The sequence below is a fragment of the Myxocyprinus asiaticus genome, chromosome 3 (assembly GCF_019703515.2).
Source record: "Myxocyprinus asiaticus isolate MX2 ecotype Aquarium Trade chromosome 3, UBuf_Myxa_2, whole genome shotgun sequence".
Classification (NCBI taxonomy): Eukaryota; Metazoa; Chordata; class Actinopteri; order Cypriniformes; family Catostomidae; genus Myxocyprinus; species Myxocyprinus asiaticus.
The window spans coordinates 49,001,454-49,024,637 of record NC_059346.1 but is presented as its reverse complement, the minus strand read 5'-3'; the positions used below and the strand labels follow the sequence as shown (position 1 = coordinate 49,024,637).

Below are 23,184 nucleotides of genomic sequence, written 5' to 3'. Positions count from 1 at the left end.
GCTATATATTTTTCAGTAATCAGCTGAATAAACGGGATTGATTATTAACCGTAAATTAAGCCTAATAAACTGCAGCCCATTCGCACCTGGATACACACGGCCACATACAGTATTAGTGACGTGAAGCGGACAGGTACGAACCACGTGGTTACTTAGCAACAGAAGACAAAGATCGGGTTGCTAAGAGACAGTGGTACTCGCGTGCTTGTATTTACTCTCTGCGCTCATAACTAGTGAAGAAGCGCATCGTCTTTACACACAAGAGAGAACGAGCTCAACCACCCCACTCCGCTACAAACCAGACTCTCAGCCTTTTCTCATTCAGTTAACATGTGACGCTGACCGGTGATGCGCGAGGTTCATTTCACGCACTGGCGCTGATTTATCAGTCCGTTCAGCGCTGACGGCGAGGTCTGTATGACGTGAAAGAGCAGGATATTCCTCCAGGACAGTTTCGAGATTACTTCTGCACCTGAATGACATCAGAAAGTGAGGACTCGTGAAAACTCGGTGCGTCGATGAGAAAGAAGAATGCAACTTCTTACCTGCGCAGAAGGTAAGTCACTGGAGTCACTGCTGTGCGCGTTATACATTTGCACTAAAAGAGAAACTGTCATGCTTTCTCGACATTCATATAGTAAGGGTGGGTGGGGCATTTACATGTATCGGGGTGAGATTATAGGGCTAAAATGAAGAACATTATACAACGATATTATGTCCTTATAATGGAGGGTATGCATTGTATAAACATTATGAATTATAGTGAGCCTCATCACTTAGATGAAAGCTGAGATTTTTTATTTTGAAGTTAAACTCTTGCATTACCTGCATGCAATCTGCCACCTGCTTTACTTGAATAGCATACATAAAGAGGTGCAGTTGCCTATGTGTGGTGTTTTCTAATAATATCTGTGCTCCATTTAAATCCACCTGACCCCATTTACTGTAAGTGCTTTATATCATGATAACACTGTAGTAGCCTATTTAAAGGATTAATTCACCCAAAAATGAAAATTCTCTCATCATTTACTCACCCTCATGCCATCCCAGATATGTATGACTTAATTTCTTCTGCAGAACACAAAGACAGATTTTTAGAAGAATATCTCAGCTCTGTAGGTCCATACAGTGCAAGTGAATGGTGACCAGACCTCAGAAGGTCCAAAAAGCACATAAAGGCAGCATAAGAGTAATCCATATGACTCAGTGGTTAAATCCATGTCTTCAGAAGTGATATGATAAGTGTGTGTGAGAAACAGATAAATATTTAAGTAATTTTTTACTTTCAATCTCCACTTTCACTTTCACATTCTTCTTTTGTTTTTGGCGATTCACATTCTTTGTGCATATATTAGCACCTATTTGGCAGGGAGGGGAATTTATAGTAAAAAAGGACTTTAATATTGATCTGTTTCTCACCCACACCTATCATATCGGAATTTTCTTTTTTGGGTGAACTATTCCTTTAAAAACCATAATATATAAGCGCAATAGATGGGACGGAAAAATTCTATATTTCTGAGCAACTAAAAGACTAAACACATATTGTCAAATGTCAAAAAATTGAATGTTGCACCAAACTGAAAAGCTCCTCTTATAGCTTTTTTTATTTGATTTTATACTTTTTTAAACTTACTTAAACTTATTTAAATTCAAATTTTGTATCCCAGCATAATATACACAGACAACTTTGAGCCATTCATTGGTTGATTCCCCTGAAAAATGCAGACATTGGCTGTGTTGCTATCAAAATATTGCACTAATTGTTTTTTAGCTTTCAATTGTGTAAGTTTGGGGTGGGACTGTCTGTTTGCTGACCAGTAGCAGACAGTGGGAGTGTTTTAGGAAACCCATTTGAAAACAGTCATTATTTTTGCGGGGGGGGGGACAGCAGATGAATCATGCTTTGCAATTCTTTTTTGGAATGTTTTTATTTTAGTATTATTTTATATATTATATTAAATTTTACATGTGACTTCTTTTGAAAAGTTGAAGTTTAAAAAGAATTATGTTTTCTCTTTCTTAGAGGCTGCTGGCGTATGATTGGGACTGTGCTGTGGCCACCACGGCTTTCTGTGCTCAAGTCAGGACTATGTGCTGCCCATGTGCCACTCTAAATGCACTGGCCAGCAGTTTGCGAGAGCAGGGAGGATGGGGCGGCCCACCGAGGGCGAAGCGGAAGCCGGGCAATGCCCCCTACATTCCGGATCGCGGTGCTGGGGGCTCAGGGGGTGGGCAAGACGGCCATTGTTCAGCGCTTTCTGCGTGACGACTACAGTGAGGTGGCAGTGTCCAGTAAGGCACGGAGGGTGCATATTTCTGCCGCAGTACTTAATGGACATGTGCATGACCTTCAGATCACAGATTATCCAGCCGTCAGCAGCTTTCCTGGCAGCACTCTGCAGGTACTGTAAACAATATACAGAACACTGCAGCTCTTACCTGACCCTGAGTCAGGACATGGTTTATAACACAGAGAAAGCACACACATCAACAGGTTCTTCTTATGGTGACCAGGTACCCAAATAAACCCTTATAAAATTACCAAACCTGTATCTACTGTTTTTCATGTTCTTTTGGAACCTCTTTAATACCAACTTTTCTATCTATTTTAACTTTGGTTTTCTAATTGACACTTAATTGTGTTAAATAGAATTTTACAGAAATTAGAAGTTTAACTGTTACTTATTTAAAGGTGCTGTAAGCGATTTCAGCCATTCTACTTCCACGAGACTGGGTCGTTGAATTAGCCACGCCCCCTCTTTCCAAAACTCTGCACTCGAAAGGTGCCAAATGAGCTTAGTTGAGGCTGACATTGTTCAGAAATAGTTGATAAAAACAACAGCAGTAAAACAGCACCCTTAGCTGACAACTGTTGTGAACAACATGGCATAAAAATGGCAGTAAGCCTCAACAATTCACTGAAACCACAATACAATGAGAACACACAGAATGATTGACAGGTATCTCACGACACTTATTTCAGTAATATCTTTCAGGGAGCAGGAACTTTTTTTGCATACCTTTCCAAGAAAAAATCACATACAGCACCTTTAAGTTCTTTAAAGGTCAATGCCTAAATACTTTCTTAAACGTACCTTAAATTACTTAAAACTACTTTGTAGGTTAATATGCAGAAGCAAATTTAAATAAGACACTCATAGTTTGAATCCCCTGAAAAGTGCAAACTCTTTGGCTATATCACTATCAAAACATTGCTCTATTTTATGTGCATCTAATGGTGAGAGATTGAGGAGGGACTATCTGTTTTCCGACCAGTGGTAGATGGTGGGACTGTTTGCCATTTCGTTTGGTGATGAGAGTGGGACAGAAATTACACATTATTTGCATAACTCTCCTCCTTTTGTGCACAGTGAGAGTTTTAATATTGTAGAATGATCAGCCTGATCTAATGAAAATTGCGTGACTGTGGCAACATTTTTGCAAAGTGATATTACGTGGTTCATTACACGTATCACGATAATTCTGAGGTGATATGTCCACTGTGTGGCGCTAAAAGCGAGTAACTTTTTTTCAAAACAGCTGACCTAGTTTAATGATGTTTAAAATCATCAAAACGTACCTCCCTATCCTAAACCTTAAACCTAAACCTAACCGATAGTGTCATGAAAAGCAAATGTGACATGATAAAACTTGATTGCGAAGCAACCACATCATTTCATGGTGCGTCTTTGAGACTTTCAGGTCATGTGTGGACTCACATGCTTTTTAGGACTCTGACCCGGTCCTTTGCATCCCAAGTGCAATGCGCTTTCAGTTAGCTACTGTGTAGTCCGATCACATTTGAACAAGCTTTTAAATGTAGTTGGTTATGTAATGCAAAATATCGCCTAAGAAGTCATGCGCTATAGTAAAAGTTCATTTCACCAGGAAACTGTAGCAATACATACAACGAGGTGTGTTAAAAGTATTTTGCAAAAATGTAGGTATAACAACTTGATTCTATTAGACAAGTTTGCGAATGGTTTATAATGAACCAGCCACCTGATAGCACTTGGTTCTGCCTAAAATACTTGTGATTTCAGACAGCTTGAAGGGATAATAGAACCTCATGAGGTCCTTTGTCTCAGCACACTTTTCTTTCTCAATAGTGTCATAATGATTTCAGAGCTTTAATTAATGACAATTGGAAGAGAGGATTTTTTTTGTAACTTTACATTTATAATCGTATTCTAAACTGGACATTTTTATCAGTCCGCAGTTAGCTTTAGACATAATTGGTTGTGATTTAGACAACTCCCAGTTAGCACACGTACATCTCTGAGATGTCTGTTTTAGATCTTTTCATCTGGAAAGCATCATGATCTAATTAACGTCTAAACATCTTAAAAAGATCAGATTTACAAACATTCTAAATAATAAATGTCTCAAAGATATCTGATTAATGTCTTATTGACATCTGAGACATACTTATATACAGACATCTTATAGACGTATTGCAGATGAGCAAACAACGTAAAAAAATACATCTTCCAGATACAGTATAAACACACACATCAAATAGATGTCTGGGTGATGTACTTGTGCTTTCAGGGCTGTTTTTCTTTCCTTCATTTAAAAAGCTAGCTTTTCTGTCTCCTGAAATTCTGACCATTATTACCAGAGTAACATATAAAAGAGCATCTTTTACAAAAACTTAAGGGCAGTCATTTGGAGACCGCTGAGTGTGCTGTCAGAGTGCCCTCTTTCTGTCTTTACTTAGCCGATTTACACAAATAGATCAGGAGAATAAGAATAGGGTGCAAACTCGGTGGCCCTCATCATCTCTCGTTTCTGCATTAACTGTTTTTCTCTTGTCTCTCTTGAAAAACATGAATCCAGAATTTCACACTGACCTGGTTCCATTGAATAACGTTACTATACCTACATCTTTGAAAAACAATTTTTATGTGACTCGTACTTATTGCGGCAATTTAGCACTAGATGTGCTAAAACAACATTAACTACGTTTCCATCCAATGATTTTTTGCGAAAAAAGTTTTAGCGCATCAAAATTAAGCTGATGGAAACGCAAATTAGTGTCGACATAATATTTTTCCATTTAACTCTAGCACATAAACTCTATGTCGATACTTCAAATGTCAAGAAAAACTGGTTTGGAAACACTTTTTGTCGAAAAAACATTAACGTGTCACGTGACAGAATTTACCCCAATCATTAGCCTGTGTGAATCATGACGACGGTATACATCCTTGAAAGCCAATTTATTGTGCGTGATTATGAATTGATCTTAATGGCATATAGATCCGATGCTGCAAGCATGAGACTTCCAGGAGTGCCAACACAAATATTTTGTATCAAGACATGCACATTGACAAGTGCACAGAGAACAAATTAATGGCCACTGTTTGTGATTAATTTAATCGCTGTAGCCATCCGTTTATTTATTAAAGTTGCTTTTCCACACCATTCAAAATAATAGACAGCAGTCACGGAATTAGCCCACAATACAAAAAACATATAATTTCTGTGCACAAAGAAGTTTTAAATTAAAAATAAATACACAATACCAGGAGAAAATCTTCAGTGTGCTTTTTTGGAACACTAACATATAGCCTAATTCTATAAAATGATTGTTTAGCTTACTTTTGAAAAAATGCCAGTACAATTCCCTGTATGAAATTAGGCTAAATAAATTAACAATTGAATAAAGCATTAAATAAAATAATTAATTTCCAAACGAAAAAAAATAATAATATTGTCAGGCCTATAAAATTGCCTTTTCTTTATACAAACTTAAATTAGCCTTACCCTGTTCTGTAGATGAAAAAAGTGGCTGAATGACATTTTCAGAATGTTCTAGACTTTCTTCAAGACTAGATAAATCTATTTGTCCAATGCTGAGTTCACTTTCAGAAAACGAGCTTTTGAAAATTTTTAAACTTTTAAATATTTTAAATCTAACCCTCTTTACCTCGGATCGCATTTGCTGAGCTTCTTCAGAAAATGTAAATTGCATTATGACGCTAAAATTAATTTTAGATGACAATCAAGTTCAGTTGGTCGTTAAAAGTTGCTGGACAAATATGCGGGACATAATGCAATTGTGATGGCAATGCTTTAGATTAGATGACTGTTCAAAATAGCCTACTGAATATCAGGAATGTATCATATGTAAACCCTCATATTACACAGCATCAGTTTCTCTTTAATAGTTGTGCACACAGTATAAACACATGGATGGATGGTCCTTATACTAAGACTGAAAGTTTCCCCCACTACTTGGTGCAGGATGTCAGCTTGAACAGGGCCATGGCGATTCGCTTTCGGGTCAGAACCGGTGGCAACCTACGATAGGCGCAACATCAGGACCAACATTACAGTCCTATCAGAAGGGAAACTGTTCCCTTTTAATTGCAATTCCTCCTCTTCTGATTGCTTTTATTTGTGAAATTAAAATGACAGTAAGCTGTCTAATTTCAATGAATTGTCTCAATATTCTCCCCATTTTACAAAAACTTCAGAGGAAAATATTAGGGGCATCTGGGAGGCGAAAGGTACACAATTAGCGATAAACACACATTTCTGAATGGAGACGGCATAAGGGCAGATTTCTATTGCGATAAACCAAAACTTATGCGACAGTGTTTTTTTAAGCATGATATCATCACGCACACCATTTTTATCGATAAAAGGCCATTTGAATGGAAACAGGCAGAAGACGGCAAATTTTCCAAACTTTTTTTATGCATTTTCACTTTATTGATAACAAAATAGCACGAAAAGTGGATGGAAACTAGGCTAATGACTTCTATTCACTGAAGATCATGCGAGTTGACACATAAGCCGAAGGTGTCATAGAAGCACCACAAAAAGACGTGGTTGCTTCAGCAATTAAGCTTTTCATCTCACATTTGCTTTTTATGACACTATCAGTTAGGTTTAAGGTTTAGGGTAGGTAGGTAGGTAAGTAGGTTTTATTGATTTAACCCCTTAACTCTGAAGGTGTTTTTAAAGATTTCCTGTTTCAGTGGCATGCCCAAAATTTTAGGCTTATAACAGAAACAATGAGGTATCATTTTAAAGAAAACTTTTCAAATTTTTAATGATATTGATTATGATAAATTATGAGACTAAGAACAATCACAAATAAACTTTTGTTTTTTATTTAAAATAATATATCTCAGGGTGTAAATAAGGTGGCTCTGAAAAACTGCTTTTGTTTTGTTCCCAAAACGAATTACTAACCAAGAACTAATTACACATGCAAACACAACAATGACTAAAGGTTTGCTTTCTATCCAAAGCATGCAGGCATGAGTAACGAGATCTCATTCAGTTCCATTTTGTGTCATTTGAACCATCATCGCATCTGTGTCATGTATTTGGTACCATCTCCTGGTGGCCATATGTAATTAGAGTGAATGATCCTCTCTGCCCATATTTGTTTGACTTCCACCTCTGGTTGCAGCGATCTGAATCCTAATACGATTGGTTTAGCGTTCCATGATGCTGGACAACATACTACATCATTTCCAATAAAGTCATCTAATCCAGGAAAGCTAATGGGTTTTTAGCCAGATTGCACATTATGTGCTGTGTGTACATTGTGCTTTGTGTGGATTATCTAATGATCTATTCATCTGATTACATTGTGTGTGAGCTCATTTTAACAGGAATCCACTCCTCTAAGTAATGCTATGTGATCATATGTATTTTATGTTCTGTTTATTTTTTGTGAAGTTATAAGTGAAAAAGTGGCTTATAGGCAACACCTGTTTACATGTAACATGTATGTCAAAGACACGTACTTAGCTACTACTCACTATATTTTTGTCTGTAAGTAAAACAAATATTGGGTTGTATTCTACTCTTTGAGATTTTTCCAACGACACATGACACATGGCTATTTGATCAGTTTGATGTTTTTACCAATTAAATAAATTGTGCAGTGCAAAATTATTAAAGGATTAGTTCACCCAAGAGTGAAAATTAATTTATTGTTCACTCACCCCTGTGTTGTCATAACCCTATATGACTTTCTTTCTTTTTCTTAACACAAAGGGAGAAATTGTGAAAATGTTTTGCACTCAGTGATGTCATTCAGTGGCAGTTTATGGTGACCACCTCTTCAAGCTACAAAAGAATGCAAAAGTATAATTCAGAAGTCTAATAAATTATTCCATTAGACTCATGATTGTTATGAAAGCATACGATAAGGTTTGGTGAGAAACAAAACAAAATCGAATGTATTACTTAGTGAAAATGTTCACTGACCATTGATCTCCTGTGATTAATTTCACCAAATCTCATCTATAATATAAAGGTGCATGCATTCTGTAGCCATCTGATGTTGATTGTGATGAATGTGTTGATAGATAATTGTGCTCTGTGTACAGGAATGGTCAGATGTTTGCTGTCGAGGCATTCGAAGCGCTCATGTCTACATCCTGGTCTATGACATCTGCTGTTTCGACAGCTTTGAGTATGTCAAGACCATGCGGCAGCAGATCTTAGAGGCCAGGTACGAGATCTGAATAATTACTTACGCCTTTTTATTCCTTAACATCTTTGCACACATCTGCCTTTTCCCACCCAGTTCTTCTTTCATTCTCATATTTTATTTCTTTTAGCTTGACATTTTTTTTTCCTATTCCCTGTTTTTTTCTGAACTTTCTGTTCCCTACCTTTCCCAATCCTCCTTTCCTCTTTCCGATCCCTTCGATGTCTGGTGTTTGTTGTAATTGCACTGAAAGACGGAGACCCCTCTGTAATCACAGGCTGCCAGCACAGTGGTAATTTTTTCATCATTTCATCCAAATAAACATAAATACCTTCCCTTTCCCCTTCACTGATTGCAAAGGGCATAAAAAGTCGTCGTCATCATCAAAAGCCATTTCAAAGCCTCACATGACTTGTTTTGTACCAGACCAGGTGTGATGATGATGATGCCTAATTGCATACCCCTTTCCTATGCCTTTATGAGTCAATACATGCTCATTTACTTTTTGTGCTTTATGTAACTACTGTAATATTATAATAATATTTACTTTGAATAGTATGTCAATTGAGAGCGCTCTTTTCTCTCCTCTGCCTCATCTGTGTTCTGGATCATTGTATTTTCTGATTATTATTTTGTTTTTGTTTTTTTGCTACTCACAAGTGCCAGGTCACACAGAGACGAAGCACTGCAAATTATTTTCATCTGCCACTCGGACGGACTTCACAGATTTTTATCATATTTTATTTTGTTTCCCCGATAAATACTATTTGATATCATCTTGATATTACCAATATAATTTTTTTTATTAATTACAAATGACAATTCTTAGCAAGCGCGACTCTGGTGAAACACGTGTTCTGTTTTTACAGCGGTTCTACTGAGTTGTGGAATTTTACTTTTAAAATTAATGTTACAGTATTTTGTTATTGTTAACGAAAATAATTGTTAAAGGAATAGTTCACACAAAAATGAAAGCTCTCTCATCATTTACTCGCCATCTTGCCATCCCAGATGTGTATGACTTTCTTTCTTCTGCAGAACACAAAGATTTTTAGAAGAATATCTCAGCTCTGTAGGTCCATACAATGCAAGTGAATGGTGACCAGAACTTTGCACATAAAGTCAGCATAAAAGTAATCTATATGACTCCATAGTCATTAATAGATATTAATCTATGTCTTCTGATGCGATCCAGTTGGTTTTGGGTGAGAACAGACCAAAATATAACTCCTTTTTCATTGTACATCTTGACAGCAGTGTCCTTGGCGATCATGATTTCAAGATCGATAAGACTTCCAACAGCGCTATCTAGCACTCTGCAACTACACTAAGAAGTGTAATCAAGCTTGAAATCATAATCGTGCTTAGAGACTGCAATGACAATATGTACAGAGAAAAAAGAGTTACATTTTGGTCTGTTCTTACCCAAAACCAACTGGATGCAGTGGCAGCTTAGAAAGAAATGCCTGCATGCAAAGAATAGCGTAAAAACATAAAGTGTAAAACAACGTACATAAATTAAGAGAAATGCCAAAGAGACATTTATATAGCCTCCCGCACTCTCACACACTAACAGCGTGTGTGCAAAGAGAGAAAGGCGGTGTAAAGAAGGTTCAAATGAAACTGATCTAGATGGCTTTTAATGGCAAATACACACACCGAACACATGACGACTGTAAAGAGCAGGTCGACATGAAAATAAAGCCAAATTCTGGATATTATAGGCAATTTAGAAATCCCAACCAGAAGTCTTAAAAAAACACAGGTTCGTGAAAAAGACTACATTTGATCAACCTATAACTGTTTACAGTGTGGCTGTTTTTGTGTGTTGGATGTTAAGTACACCACATGTCAAACCACAGAAATGTCATCTACAGAAACATCTACTACACCCCCCAAGTTAATGTTCAAAAAGTAAAGTGAAACAAAAACAAAGTGGATTAGTTTACAGGCATGACTGTATTTAGCGCTGTGCGGACCACGAAACATGAGCGACTCCATTTCAGTGAACTTATTTAAAATAAAAACACATTTTTCTAACTGTATTAATAACAGGAATATGATGGTTATCATGCGTATGTGAGCTATTTTGTGTGCGACAAGATTTGCAAACTATTAGGATATTCTGGCAGTTTTGATTGGGTGGACCAGCCGTCAGTCTGAGTGGACCAGTGCCCCTCTGGCCCTTATGTGGCCTCGCCCCTGGTACTAATGCTTAGGCTTTATATCACTTTAATATCATTCACTGTTTGACTTGTTATCCATATGTCAGCATTTCTGCCAAGGTGCTGTTTGAATTCATTAACATTTTAGAGATTTAACAAACACCTTTTTCTTGCTCTGCTGAAGTCAATACAGCTGGTGTCTTTATATTAATATATTATATCTCTCAGCACTTTGTCAGGTCAAAGACTATAGAAAGATAGAAAGACAGAGCAGGGACCCCCTGTTAGATATTGCATATAATGTAGTGTTGCATTTTAAGTCTGGCCTAAACTGTAAAATATTGTTGTCAGGTAACCATGTGGAAACATCTAAATTAAATTGTTATATTCAAGTTAAATATTTAATATAAATCAACCTGGTTACTTCAGAAAAAGTCATTTTTAGGGGTTAGATCAAATAAAAATAGTTTTTTTTGTCATGTAGGACTAATTGATACACATTGTCTTGATACATATAAAGACAAATTCAGAGTAATACAATTTGTTTGTGTATTTCAGATTTGCTATAAAGGTGTGCAATATAGAGAGAGAAAGAGAGAGAGAGAGAGAGAGAGAGAGAGAGAGAGCAGAGCAGATTAGTGCATATAGAAACTAAAATGCATTTGTTTGTCTGGTTGTCCATCACATTTAAACTCAGCTCAGTCAATGATTGGTTTAAACGGTCAGTGTTGAACCTGTCACTCAGGGGCAGATTTATTGTAATCATTGGCGTCAGCTGTCATGCTTTGCTGGCGTCAAGGCCTGTGCAGTAAGGCAGACAGTTCCAATGACAAACATACATGTTTTATTGATCCAGGCAGAGCACAATTTAGCCACCTTGGCCCGACACTACCTCACAGATTCTAGCACACAATTGGATGACATGGCTCTTCGATTCACAATCTGATCTGCTAATAGAACCAATAGAAGCAAGAGACCAAAGGCTGGCAGTCCTTCCTGTGATAAGACAGAGCATTTTCGAGTGAGGAATTAATAGAGTGATAGTTAATTAATCTCTGATAAGACAATAGCCACCTGTCCTGCCTGTTCATATTCTGTTCTCATTTAAATATAGTTTGCATGCAGCTCTGTCCATCTTCTTAATAGTGCCTATATCTGCTTCTGAGTCTACTGTATGTCTCAAGTGTGCCTTTCAGATAGATAGTGTCAGAGATGCACTGCACATTCGGATTTAGAGGATGAATTGATGCACGCTGTGCTGCAATCCAAATTGACTGTCAAACTGCCTAAATATTAGTGCAATGATTTAGCCTATGTGGCATGCTGTCATTTACCACAGAAAATAATTTAAACCTGTCCCTTAATCTGTAAAAACAAACAAAAAACATATCTACAGTTATGCACTTGCAATGGGAGCCTATGTGGCAAGGCATTGCACCGAAATATATACATATACATAAATATACATTTTAAAATGTACACTCTTTCGAAAGTATGAAACTAGTATGATGCGATAGTGTATCAGAACAGCTTACCAGCCTTTCAACTCATGTCATGACCATGTAAATTCAGTAATCCATGTAAATTTGGCATGATATCCATGCAAAGATATCTATAAGGGATGTGACATTTTCTATAACTTGGTGTACAGCTGTCCAGAATTTAGGAATCTTACTGAAAGTCCAAATGTTGCCTTTTCATATACAGGTGCATCTCAATAAATTAGAATGTCGTGGAAAAGTTCATTTATTTCAGTAATTCAACTCAAATTGTGAAACTCGTGTATTAAATAAATTCAGTGCACACAGACTGAAGTAGTTTAAGTCTTTGGTTCTTTTAATTGTGATGATTTTGGCTCACATTTAACAAAAACCCACCAATTCACTATCTCAAAAAATTAGAATACATCATAAGACCAATAAAAAAAACATTTTTAGTGAATTGTTGGCCTTCTGGAAAGTATGTTCATTTACTGTATATGTACTCAATACTTGGTAGGGGCTCCTTTTGCTTTAATTACTGCCTCAATTCGGTGTGGCATGGAGGTGATCAGTTTGTGGCACTGCTGAGGTGGTATGGAAGCCCAGGTTTCTTTGACAGTGGCCTTCAGCTCATCTGCATTTTTTGGTCTCTTGTTTCTCATTTTCCTCTTGACAATACCCCATAGATTCTCTATGGGGTTCAGGTCTGGTGAGTTTGCTGGCCAGTCAAGCACATCAACACCATGGTCATTTAACCAACTTTTGGTGCTTTTGGCAGTGTGGGCAGGTGCCAAATCCTGCTGGAAAATGAAATCAGCATCTTTAAAAAGCTGGTCAGCAGAAGGAAGCATGAAGTGCTCCAACATTTCTTGGTAAACGGGTGCAGTGACTTTGGTTTTCAAAAAACACAATGGACCAACACCAGCAGATGACATTGCACCCCAAATCATCACAGACTGTGGAAACTTAACACTGGACTTCAAGCAACTTGGGCTATGAGCTTCTCCACCCTTCCTCCAGACTCTAGGACCTTGGTTTCCAAATGAAATACAAACCTTGCTCTCATCTGAAAAGAAGACTTTGGACCACTGGGCAACAGTCCAGTTCTTCTTCTCCTTAGCCCAGGTAAGACGCCTCTGACGTTGTCTGTGGTTCAGGAGTGGCTTAACAAGAGGAATACGACAACTGTAGCCAAATTCCTTGACAAGTCTGTGTGTGGTGGCTCTTGATGCCTTGACCCCAGCCTCAGTCCATTCCTTGTGAAGTTCACCCAAATTCTTGAATCGATTTTGCTGGACAATCATAAGGCTGCGGTTCTCTTGGTTGGTTGTGCATCTTTTTCTTCAACACTTTTTCCTTCCACTCAACTTTCTGTTAACATGCTTGGATACAGCACTCTGTGAACAGCCAGCTTCTTTGGCAATGAATGTTTGTGGCTTACCCTCCTTGTGAAGGGTGTCAATGATTGTCTTCTGGACAACTGTCAGATCAGCAGACTTCCCCATGATTGTGTAGCCTAGTGAACCAAACTGAGAGACCATTTTGAAGGCTCAGGAAACCTTTGCAGGTGTTTTGAGTTGATTAGCTGATTGGCATGTCACCATATTCTAATTTTTTGAGATAGTGAATTGGTGGGTTTTGTTAAATGTGAGCCAAAATCATCACAATTAAAAGAACCAAAGACTTAAACTACTTCAGTCTGTGTGCATTGAATTTATTTAATACACGAGTTTCACAATTTGAGTTGAATTACTGAAATAAATGAACTTTTCCACGACATTCTAATTTATTGAGATGCACCTGTAGGATGAAAGATATGGACATATGTTTAGAACTATTTTATGAAAGGCTGCTCAGTAAAATCTAATGATACAAGTTATTTTTTGCTTACTAGTCACACTCTTACTAGTCACAGGAATTTTGGCTTGTATGTGAACAGTCGTGCATTCAGATGTGCATTTTAACGTAATTAATGTTTTAAATGTATTCTACATATCTAATATTATTTTAGAAATATGTGTTACCCAAGTGAAGTAATTAAAAGTGGTGAACTTACTTGAAAGTCAGTAACTGTAATCTGATTACAATAATTTGAAATATAATACACTACACTACTTTTTGCATTAAAAAAGTAATTAGATTACAGTAATAAATTAATTTGTAATTAAATTACACCCAACACAGGTCATGACAGTTTAAATTCATGTAATCCTGGTAAATGTTGCATGAAATCCATGAAAGAATAACTAGAAGGGATGTGATGTGACTGTCTGTAAAGCACTGTTTACATGCACGGGGCAAACTGCACACTCTGGAATTACCTCAGTAACACAACCTTGCCTCATAGTAGGGGTGGGCAATATGACAGAAATCACGATATGAGTAATTTTATATCACAATGTACTAAAAGTTTTCTGGAAAATTCATAAAAATTGGTTTATAACCATATTGTAATGCCTATTTTTGAAACTCCAGTCAGTGAATTAAATACTTTATAAATGAAAACTACTTCCTTATACATTTCTCTTTATTTGGAACTGGACAAATACAAAGTAAAAAAAAAAAAATCAACCTTACCAAAATGCTAAATTTCACAATATGCCACATTTCAGTCTGATATGTTGTTGACCAATATTATTATTATAAACTTTCCTCAAGAAATTCAAGATGTTCTCAAAGCAATGCGACAAAGAAAATAAAACATAAGTAAAAAAATATCCAAACACTATAAACACTTGCAAAAAAAATAAATAAAATAAATGGACAGAATTCATGTGTAGTTCATCTTTTGTGTTTCAAAATATACTTTTGCACGCTTAATTGAGGTGGTTACAGATTGCTTGTATTACGAGTGATTATTGTAGTGCGACAGTTTGCAGATCACATTTTTATGTCGCACCTGTTTTAATAACAAGCTCCTCTTCTTTTTTCATGACTTGTTTTGGAGTCGTCGTTGGAGATTTCTTTCTCCATTAGGGTTTTTCCTGGGTCAAAAATGATTGAGTAGCACGAGTGATCCCGCTCTGTGCTCTCTTGTCTGTGGAGCACAAATATCGGGAAGCCTGCTGGACTCACACGCACTTCCAAGCTCCCGAGACAGCGTGCGCCACAGTCACGTGAAGTCAGATTAGAAGAATATTTAGCGCTTTTGAAGTGCCAAACACGAGATGAATGTCATTGAATTTGCTTTGGCGGGCGCAGAAAATGTTTCATTGCCGGAAAAACCCTGTCCGTGTTTCTTCAATTCTCTCAGTCCCACATGAAGCTCTCCCTGATAGATAAGCCCACACTGTGCACATGGATATTTACATATCGCGATATACACAGTAGAGCAAAATCTCTATCAATTGACACTTTATATCATCACCACGACAAACATTGTCATATCGCCCAGCCCTACCCCATACACTTCCAATGTAAGTGCATTAGTTAACAGGTTTTTTGTTTGTTTTTATTAACTGATGGATGAATCAACATTTTTGTCTGTGGTAATCAATATCAAAAGCTCAAAGGTTCAATACAAGTTAAGCTCAATCAACAGCATTTGTGGCATATGCTGATTACCACAAATAATAATAATAATTTAGACTCGTCCTTCCTTTTCTTTAAAAAAAGCAAAGATTGAGGTTACATTGAGGTACTTACAATTTTTAAGGGTTTAAAGTCAGAAATGTGCAGCTTATAATTTTATAAAAAACACTTACATTCATTCTTCTGTTAAAACTAATTTATTATTTGAGCTGTAAAGTTTAAATTGTTGTTTTTACAGTCATTTTAGGGTTTACGCCGTTGCATCATGGCAACAAAGTTGTAAAATTGAATATAACTTTACACAGAAAAGGTTAGTAAGCGGTTTTATTACACTAAAATAATTCTACGTATTTACATGTTAACACGCTTATTGTTTATGTCTTGTGTCTATACTTTTGAAACAGTGAGTATTATAATGTTTATGGATTGGCAACATTCACTTCCATTGTAAGTGCCTCACTGGAACCATGATTTTTAATTTTTTTAAGGAGGGACGAGTCAGAATAGATATTTGTGGTAATCAACATTAAAAAATGCCAAAAATGCTGTTGATTGAGCTTAACTTATTTTGAATTCTGAGCAGTAGTCACAGTGCCTATATTTGTTTCTGTGTCTATAAGTGCCCAGTATGCACTTGTTGTAGTTCTTACCTTTCTGACAGAATGTATCAGCGAAGCACTGCACATGTCAGATTTAGAGAATAAATAAATATACACTGTGAGGCAATCCATCCTCAACCAAAGCACAAGCACCAGTCTTCACCACAGTGGTAACCCCACAAACTCCAGCCAAACAAACACTACTTTTAAAAAATGATAGAACAGTAAACATGAACAAAACTCATCCTGTTCTTATCCCGCATAAAATAACACTTAGTTTCAACATTTCTTCACTGCATCCAGTCCCCTGCAAAGCATACTGGGAAATCAAAATCCCCTGGCCAGTTTCATCAATGCTACAAAAAATATTCATGTAGACTTTACTCAAATGGATTAAGTACATTTTACAAATTGCATTGAATTTAACGTAATTAATTTAAGACAAAATGTTTTAGAATTGTTCTTAAACCTTTAAAAATCCTTTTTTTTTTTTTTTTTGGAGTGTATGAATAAATCAGAGAATGGACTGAGAAAATAAATGATAAATGAATGCGTAATAATTGCATTCAGTTTGCAGATTCACTCTGTGTTTGAGGGATCAGAGGCCAGAGCTGTCACAGGAGATGACTGATGGACAGCACTTGTTTCTGTCAATTTAAGACCCAAGTCACCTTGTGACTGACAACACAGGGAGGGTTTGGGGCTAATTGTGTTTGTGACCCAATCTTCTTATCAGTTCTCTGAGGTTTATCACTGTTTTGTTATGAATGCATGTCTTTTTTTCATTTTCTTATTTAACCTTTATTTAACCCGTCACTTAAGAACAAGACTCCCACCCAAAAAATATTTCTGTACATTTTTTAAGATTTACGCATTGCAATTTTATGACAAATTTCCATCAAACTGAATTGAGTAATCTTAAAATAATGCACATATTATGAATTCAGAATAAATGTGAAGTATTTCATTAAACTAAATGAGGAGGATGAACTTTAAAAACATACAATAGTAAACTAAATCCTTATATTTAAAACAATGTAATTTGGTAAATGGCAAAGCAACTGTATTTGCTTTAGCATTAATTGAACTCATTTTATAACTGGCAAAGTTAAGAATATTTAAATGAATCTAATTTAAACCATTTGTTTAAATCTTAGTATTGCTGGGATTCTTTTTGAGTGTATTTACAATGTTAGCTTTAGAAGATATTGTCCTCTTTATGTGGGGAATGGGAACAATTAGAAATAAATGAGATAAATACAATAAATTAAATCAGAAGATAAATAAAAAGAAATAAACAGTACATAGAAAAAAAAATATTCAGAGCACAGATTGATAAAAAAACTGTTAATTCAAAATAATGAACAAAGAACACACAAAATATGATTTACATATATATATATATACAGTGTGTGTGTGTGTATATATATATATATATATATATTATAAATCAATACAAACATGTGTGGACAACACAACAAACTATAGCCATCCATTTGCAGGATTTTCCAAAGAAGAGGTCTATTTTTTTAGCTTCTCCTGAGTTTATATCTGCTCGGTCCAGCTCAGTGGAAAGCACATTTCTACCTCGTGATGTAAAAAAAATTGGAAATCTATTTGTCTTTTATTAGAGCTTTCAGAGGCCCAGGTTATCCCAGACAGATCTCAGACTTAAGCTGCACTCTGGGATCTCTCGCCTCTATTGGAGACATAAGGAAATGCTGATAGCACAGGCCAGCTCCCTGTTCATATCGCAGCTTCTCCTCCTGACAGCATGTCACCACAGAGCTACTCTGAAGTAGTCTGCAGACAGAATACATGCATAAGACTGCTCATAGTTGCTGATGGGTCTCAGACACTGAACTGTAATTGGCAGGACTGACTGACATTTTTTCAAAGTTTTGGGAGGGAGTTCATGAATGTTTTTGATATAAATGTAGTAGAGTACCTCCCCAGTAACAGCCTTGCATCATAAATAGTACCTTTGTTTCTGAGAGTAAACTGTAAATTCCCAGAAAAAAAAAAAAAGAAAAAAAAACCTTTACAACTATATATAGGGTAAATTGTCATAATGATTGCTACCATTAAACATAGGCTTACCATAGGCTTTTTAGCTAAATTTGAAACAATCAATTTGAAACATTTATGAAGCAACAAATTCATGAAACAAAATGTAAAAGGTAACAAACAAAAATATCAAACCATTGTTTTGTCCTACTAATACTGTAGTTAATAAATTATGTTTCATATTTAAACACAACTTGCCCAACCTGACATCTTGAAAATGACCCTTATCATGAAAACATAATTCAGTCTTTCAGTTTAAATCTGCCTTCATTATAAAGTTGACCCTTGCTTGAATCTATGTTAGTACAATATTGGAATTTTATTAATTATTATTTGAATAGCGCTTTTTATACTACACATCGGTTTTAAAAGAGCTTTACAGAAAATCATTCTGTAATGTCTGCAGTTTCATTGAAAAGCATCATTAAAAATCATGCCTTAACCTCCTGAGACCTGAGCGTGACTGCTGTGTGCATTTTCCATTTCCCTTTTTGATTTGTAACAAATAGCACCTAATAAATATGCAAAAAATATATATAATAATAATAATAATAATAATAATAATGATAAATTCTAGAGCAAATAGTTTTCTTAAAAATTTATGTCCACATATGTGGACAGCGGGACTTAGTTGTGAAATTTAAAATAATACCAAGCTATAAAAAGTCAGATTTTTAAAAATAATATATCCAGGAGTGTTAGTTATTCATGTTTTTGAGATGTTACAGACATTACATCAGAAATTAGCATAATTAATTCTGATTCAAAGTAATAGCCAGCATCATCCAATCACTGCCAACCATGTTAAAAAAATGTATTCATTGTAAATTCTGAATCTATGTACTGATTACCATTGTCCCATGTCTGCCAAACATGCTGAGTTGTCCAAACATCATCTGCAGCCTGAAACTTACGTTTTGACCGGATGTTAGGAGTGAATGCACTTGGCTGCATGGGAAAGCAATAGGATGCTCCCTTGCTCCCGATTTAGTGAACGTCTTAACCTCCAGTGTGCTGTCTGTCTGCACTGGTTTTAGAACAGTTTGAAATGCACCTTATTTTCATCTTATTTTAAACTCCATATAAAGCCTCTGAAAACAAAATTGTTCAGCTTTTGAATGAACCCATTGATTCTCAATGTATAATGCACAGTAAATATAGGATTTCTAAGGAAAAAATGTGCTCAAGTACACATTAGTGTACATTGTTTTAGCAGCGTGGCGTTTCGTGATACATTTTTAAAATGGCATATTGTATAAAACTAAAGACTCTAAAAAACTAAAAAACTAATCTTTTGACTCAAACAGGTTTCAATGTAAAAACTCAACCAGGTTTCTTACCAGATGTAGTTTTTTTGCTGTTTCTCCCAAAGACAAACTCCGCTGTGTTCGGCGCCATGTTGTTTTGTCACATGACTCGGTGCGTCAAAAGTTTAACCCTTTATTGACAACCCAGAGTCTCCTGAACTGATATCAGTCAGTTTAAATTAATTTAAATTATGTGTTGCATATAGCAAAGCCAAAATACAGTGTCCACACATGTGTATGTGGGGGGGGGGGGGGGGGTCACACAAGGTTAAAATGAGTTATCTTTAGGTCTCCAGTGAGCAAGCCAAAGATGACAAAAACAGTTTTGAGCTAGTTATTTGAAACCAACATACCAAACCACTGCTTGAAAAAGCAAATTTTGTGTAATTGGACCCTTATAGTTACTGAGATATAGCATCTGGTCTCCCCCATTCTATGTGGCTTTACATTCTATATTTACAATGTGTTTGTATCTTTTCACAGGGTCATGGGCTCTGGGGAGACGCCCATTCTGATTGTCGGCAATAAGCGTGATCTTCAGCGAGGTCGCGTCATTCCTCGCCACAGTGTATCTGACTTAGTCCGAAAAAGCTGGAAGTGTGGATATGTTGAGTGCTCTGCCAAGTTTAACTGGCATGTTTTACTGTTGTTTGGAGAGGCTCTCCACAGTGTGGGTTGTGCCCGCTGCAAGCATGTCCATGCTACCATCCGTTTCCAACGGGCGCTCAGGAGAGAGCGTTGTGCCCTAATGTGAGCTTCCAGTCTACTTTTGTAATGCCCAATTGAAAACTGATGTTTTGGGCTATGGATGCTCCATGATTTCTTGGTCTGCTTGGAGAGCTGTGAAAACCCTCTTGCCATGGAACCTGTGATTCTAATAATGGAAAGACTTTAAGCAGGGAGTCCCTGTTGCTTCATTACCTAAGCCTTCAAACTGATTTCTCCCCCTTTGGCCCAGAAGAAAAATACCAACATCTCTGTTGGTATTCATCTTTTTCCATAGAAACGACCAAAAAACTACCACAAAAAGTTGGTAGAAATCAACAAAAACAGCTTTACAATAGTACAGTTGTGTCATTGCATACATTCAGGCCAGGACAGTACATCTAAATGCTTATGCTGAGCCTACGCTAATGGATCTTCCAGCACCTGTAAGGACAAGTGTCTCCCAGCTCTGGTGTCCAAAGAGGCATGTATTTCTGCAATACTCTACAAAGACTGTATGTTCTATGCATACTTAAATGTTGTTAAGGCATTTCTATTTGTCTTGGTTTGATAATGTGTCTTATTACATGGCTCTCTGGAATAGTCGAGTCTGATTGGTCAATGGTGCCATCTGCTGGTCTGAAATGTCTGAGTAACAACCGCACATTCGGGGATTAAAACATAGCAGATGATCATCCAGGTATTGCAAGTCATCTTTGCTACATCTCGTAGCACTCTGCGATCTCTACAAGTAAGATAATAGAATTATTTAAACTCATGTCAATGTTTCATGTCCAATTATTATTTATTTGGCAAGCATTCTTGTAATAAGCTGGATAATGAGCAGTCAGAGGTTCATTTTCACAAATAAATACCAACAGAACTCCGACGCAAACCGGAGATGGAATTCGGCTGTTCAGCGATTTCTTCTCACATAATTACATAATTTCAATGCAAATCAGTATTTTATGTACATTTATTTATTTATTTGGTTTGTAGCTGTGTAACAAGTGGGATAATGTACAGTCAACCAGTTGTTATTACAAAATAAACCCTGTTAGTGTGTGTATATTTATTTTACAGTAACAACTGGCTGACTGTACATTATCTCTTTCTTATCCCACAAATGTACTTTCATTTATGCCAATTTATGCCAAGGTATAAACATTTGCCCAACTTTGAAACACTGTAGACACAAATGAAGTAATTTAACCCAGTGATGGGGGAAGAGTAAAATATCCTTTGAATGTTAATGTGCTATGAATGATTGATCTGGCATAGTGGAACCTTTTTAAGTTTCACTTTATTTTTCATGCAAAGGTTTGGACGATGTTTGTGTGAGGTGAGTTAAAAAGTAAAAATATCGCCTTCTTTAGAGGTGCTCTAAGCGATGGAAGCCAGACTTAGGCCACGTCCACACTACTAAGTTTTCATCTAAAAACACATTTATTTTGCAAAGTTTATGCCTCTCATCAACACTGGAGCAGCGTTTTCTTCCACCAAAAAAAGAAGACTTTCGAAAATACTCTCCATAATCGCATACTTTGGAAAACAATGACATTAGGAAGTTTAACGGATTAGTGTTGAAGGGATCTTAGCCACTGAATTAGACATGCCCCCTCTTTCTAAGGCCAATCCACACTAATACGTTTTCATAAGAAGACTCCATTTTCAGCTTCCTAACATCATCTTTTTATCAAAGTATGCGATAATGGAGAGCATTGTCGAAACCATCAGTTTTTGGTGGAGGAAAACACTGTTCTAATGAGGATGAGAGGCGTAAATGCGGCGAAATCAATGCGTTTTCAAACGAAAATGGATTAATGGGGATGTGGCCCAAAACCTCGAGAAGAATATAGCTGCAGGCCAAGCTCCAAAAAGAGGCGGGAGCTCCAAAAAGAGGCGAGAGCTCCAAACACCAGCAAAGATATACAGAGCCCCTAACTTAACACTTTCCCTAAGGTGGAAATGATGCCCCCTTTTGGAGTAGGCCCAACCCCCTTCTGGAGTAACCACACCCCTTATGGAGTAACCCCACCCCTTCTGGAGTTACACCGCCCTTTTTAGAGTTTCCATCTTGTGACCAACACACAAAATGACTGACAGGCAGAATGTCCCTCAAAGTCCTCTGATTTGCTAAACAAAACACCTGATTTTGGCCCACGGTCACATTTTTGTTTGGTATTTACAGACACTTGCGCTGTCACAGAATCAGGATACCTTCTTCACTGATATCTGTCAAGTAAAAGGGATGTTTTCTGTGTGCCATTCCATTTAAAAACAAATCACTAACAGCACCTTTAATGATTTTACCCAACACATCTTTGTAACAAATACACACCACATTTTGATCAAATACATGTTAAATACAAATGTCTACATCTAAAGAGCACAGTAGTAATAAATGGCTGGACTCTCAAAATGCATTCATTCTCTTCTGTGTGATTTATGGAGAGAGTCCAACATCAATACCTACATCAGTGTCTCTTCTTCAGAGGCAGGGTAATGTAACTGTCCTACTATCTAAAATGCACTCATTCAGTAGTAAAAAGGTGATTCACATCAAAAGAACATAATAGTGTGGAATATTGAAGTAAAGACTGTACTGGTTTGCACTCAAGCTTACTAATCCAAGTAAATAAATATTTATTGAATATACAGTTCAGCAGAGCATTTTTATTAATGGTTCTTTGTATGGCAAGCATCGCTAATTCTGTTGCTCATACTTGAGGTTAGGGAATATAACAAATCCCTAACCATAAATATTAAACTTCATTATATTAAAATGGACATGAATGGACTTCCAGTAGCACACGAACACTGATGGCAGCGTGAGACAATCGATCTCCCGACAAATACTTTTTA

At 36.6% G+C, this 23,184-nt stretch overlaps 1 protein-coding gene across 1 annotated transcript; it reads left to right on the top strand.

Moving 5' to 3' along the window:
• Positions 1 to 251: 251 nt before the first annotated feature.
• Positions 252 to 22,977, top strand: LOC127421486 (ras-like protein family member 10B). Its single transcript, XM_051664570.1, has 4 exons — positions 252 to 556; positions 2,027 to 2,405; positions 8,361 to 8,485; positions 20,098 to 22,977. The coding sequence occupies exons 2-4, from the start codon at positions 2,118 to 2,120 to the stop codon at positions 20,366 to 20,368; spliced, it is 684 nt and encodes a 227-aa protein (XP_051520530.1). The 5' UTR covers positions 252 to 556; positions 2,027 to 2,117; the 3' UTR covers positions 20,369 to 22,977.
• Positions 22,978 to 23,184: the final 207 nt, after the last annotated feature.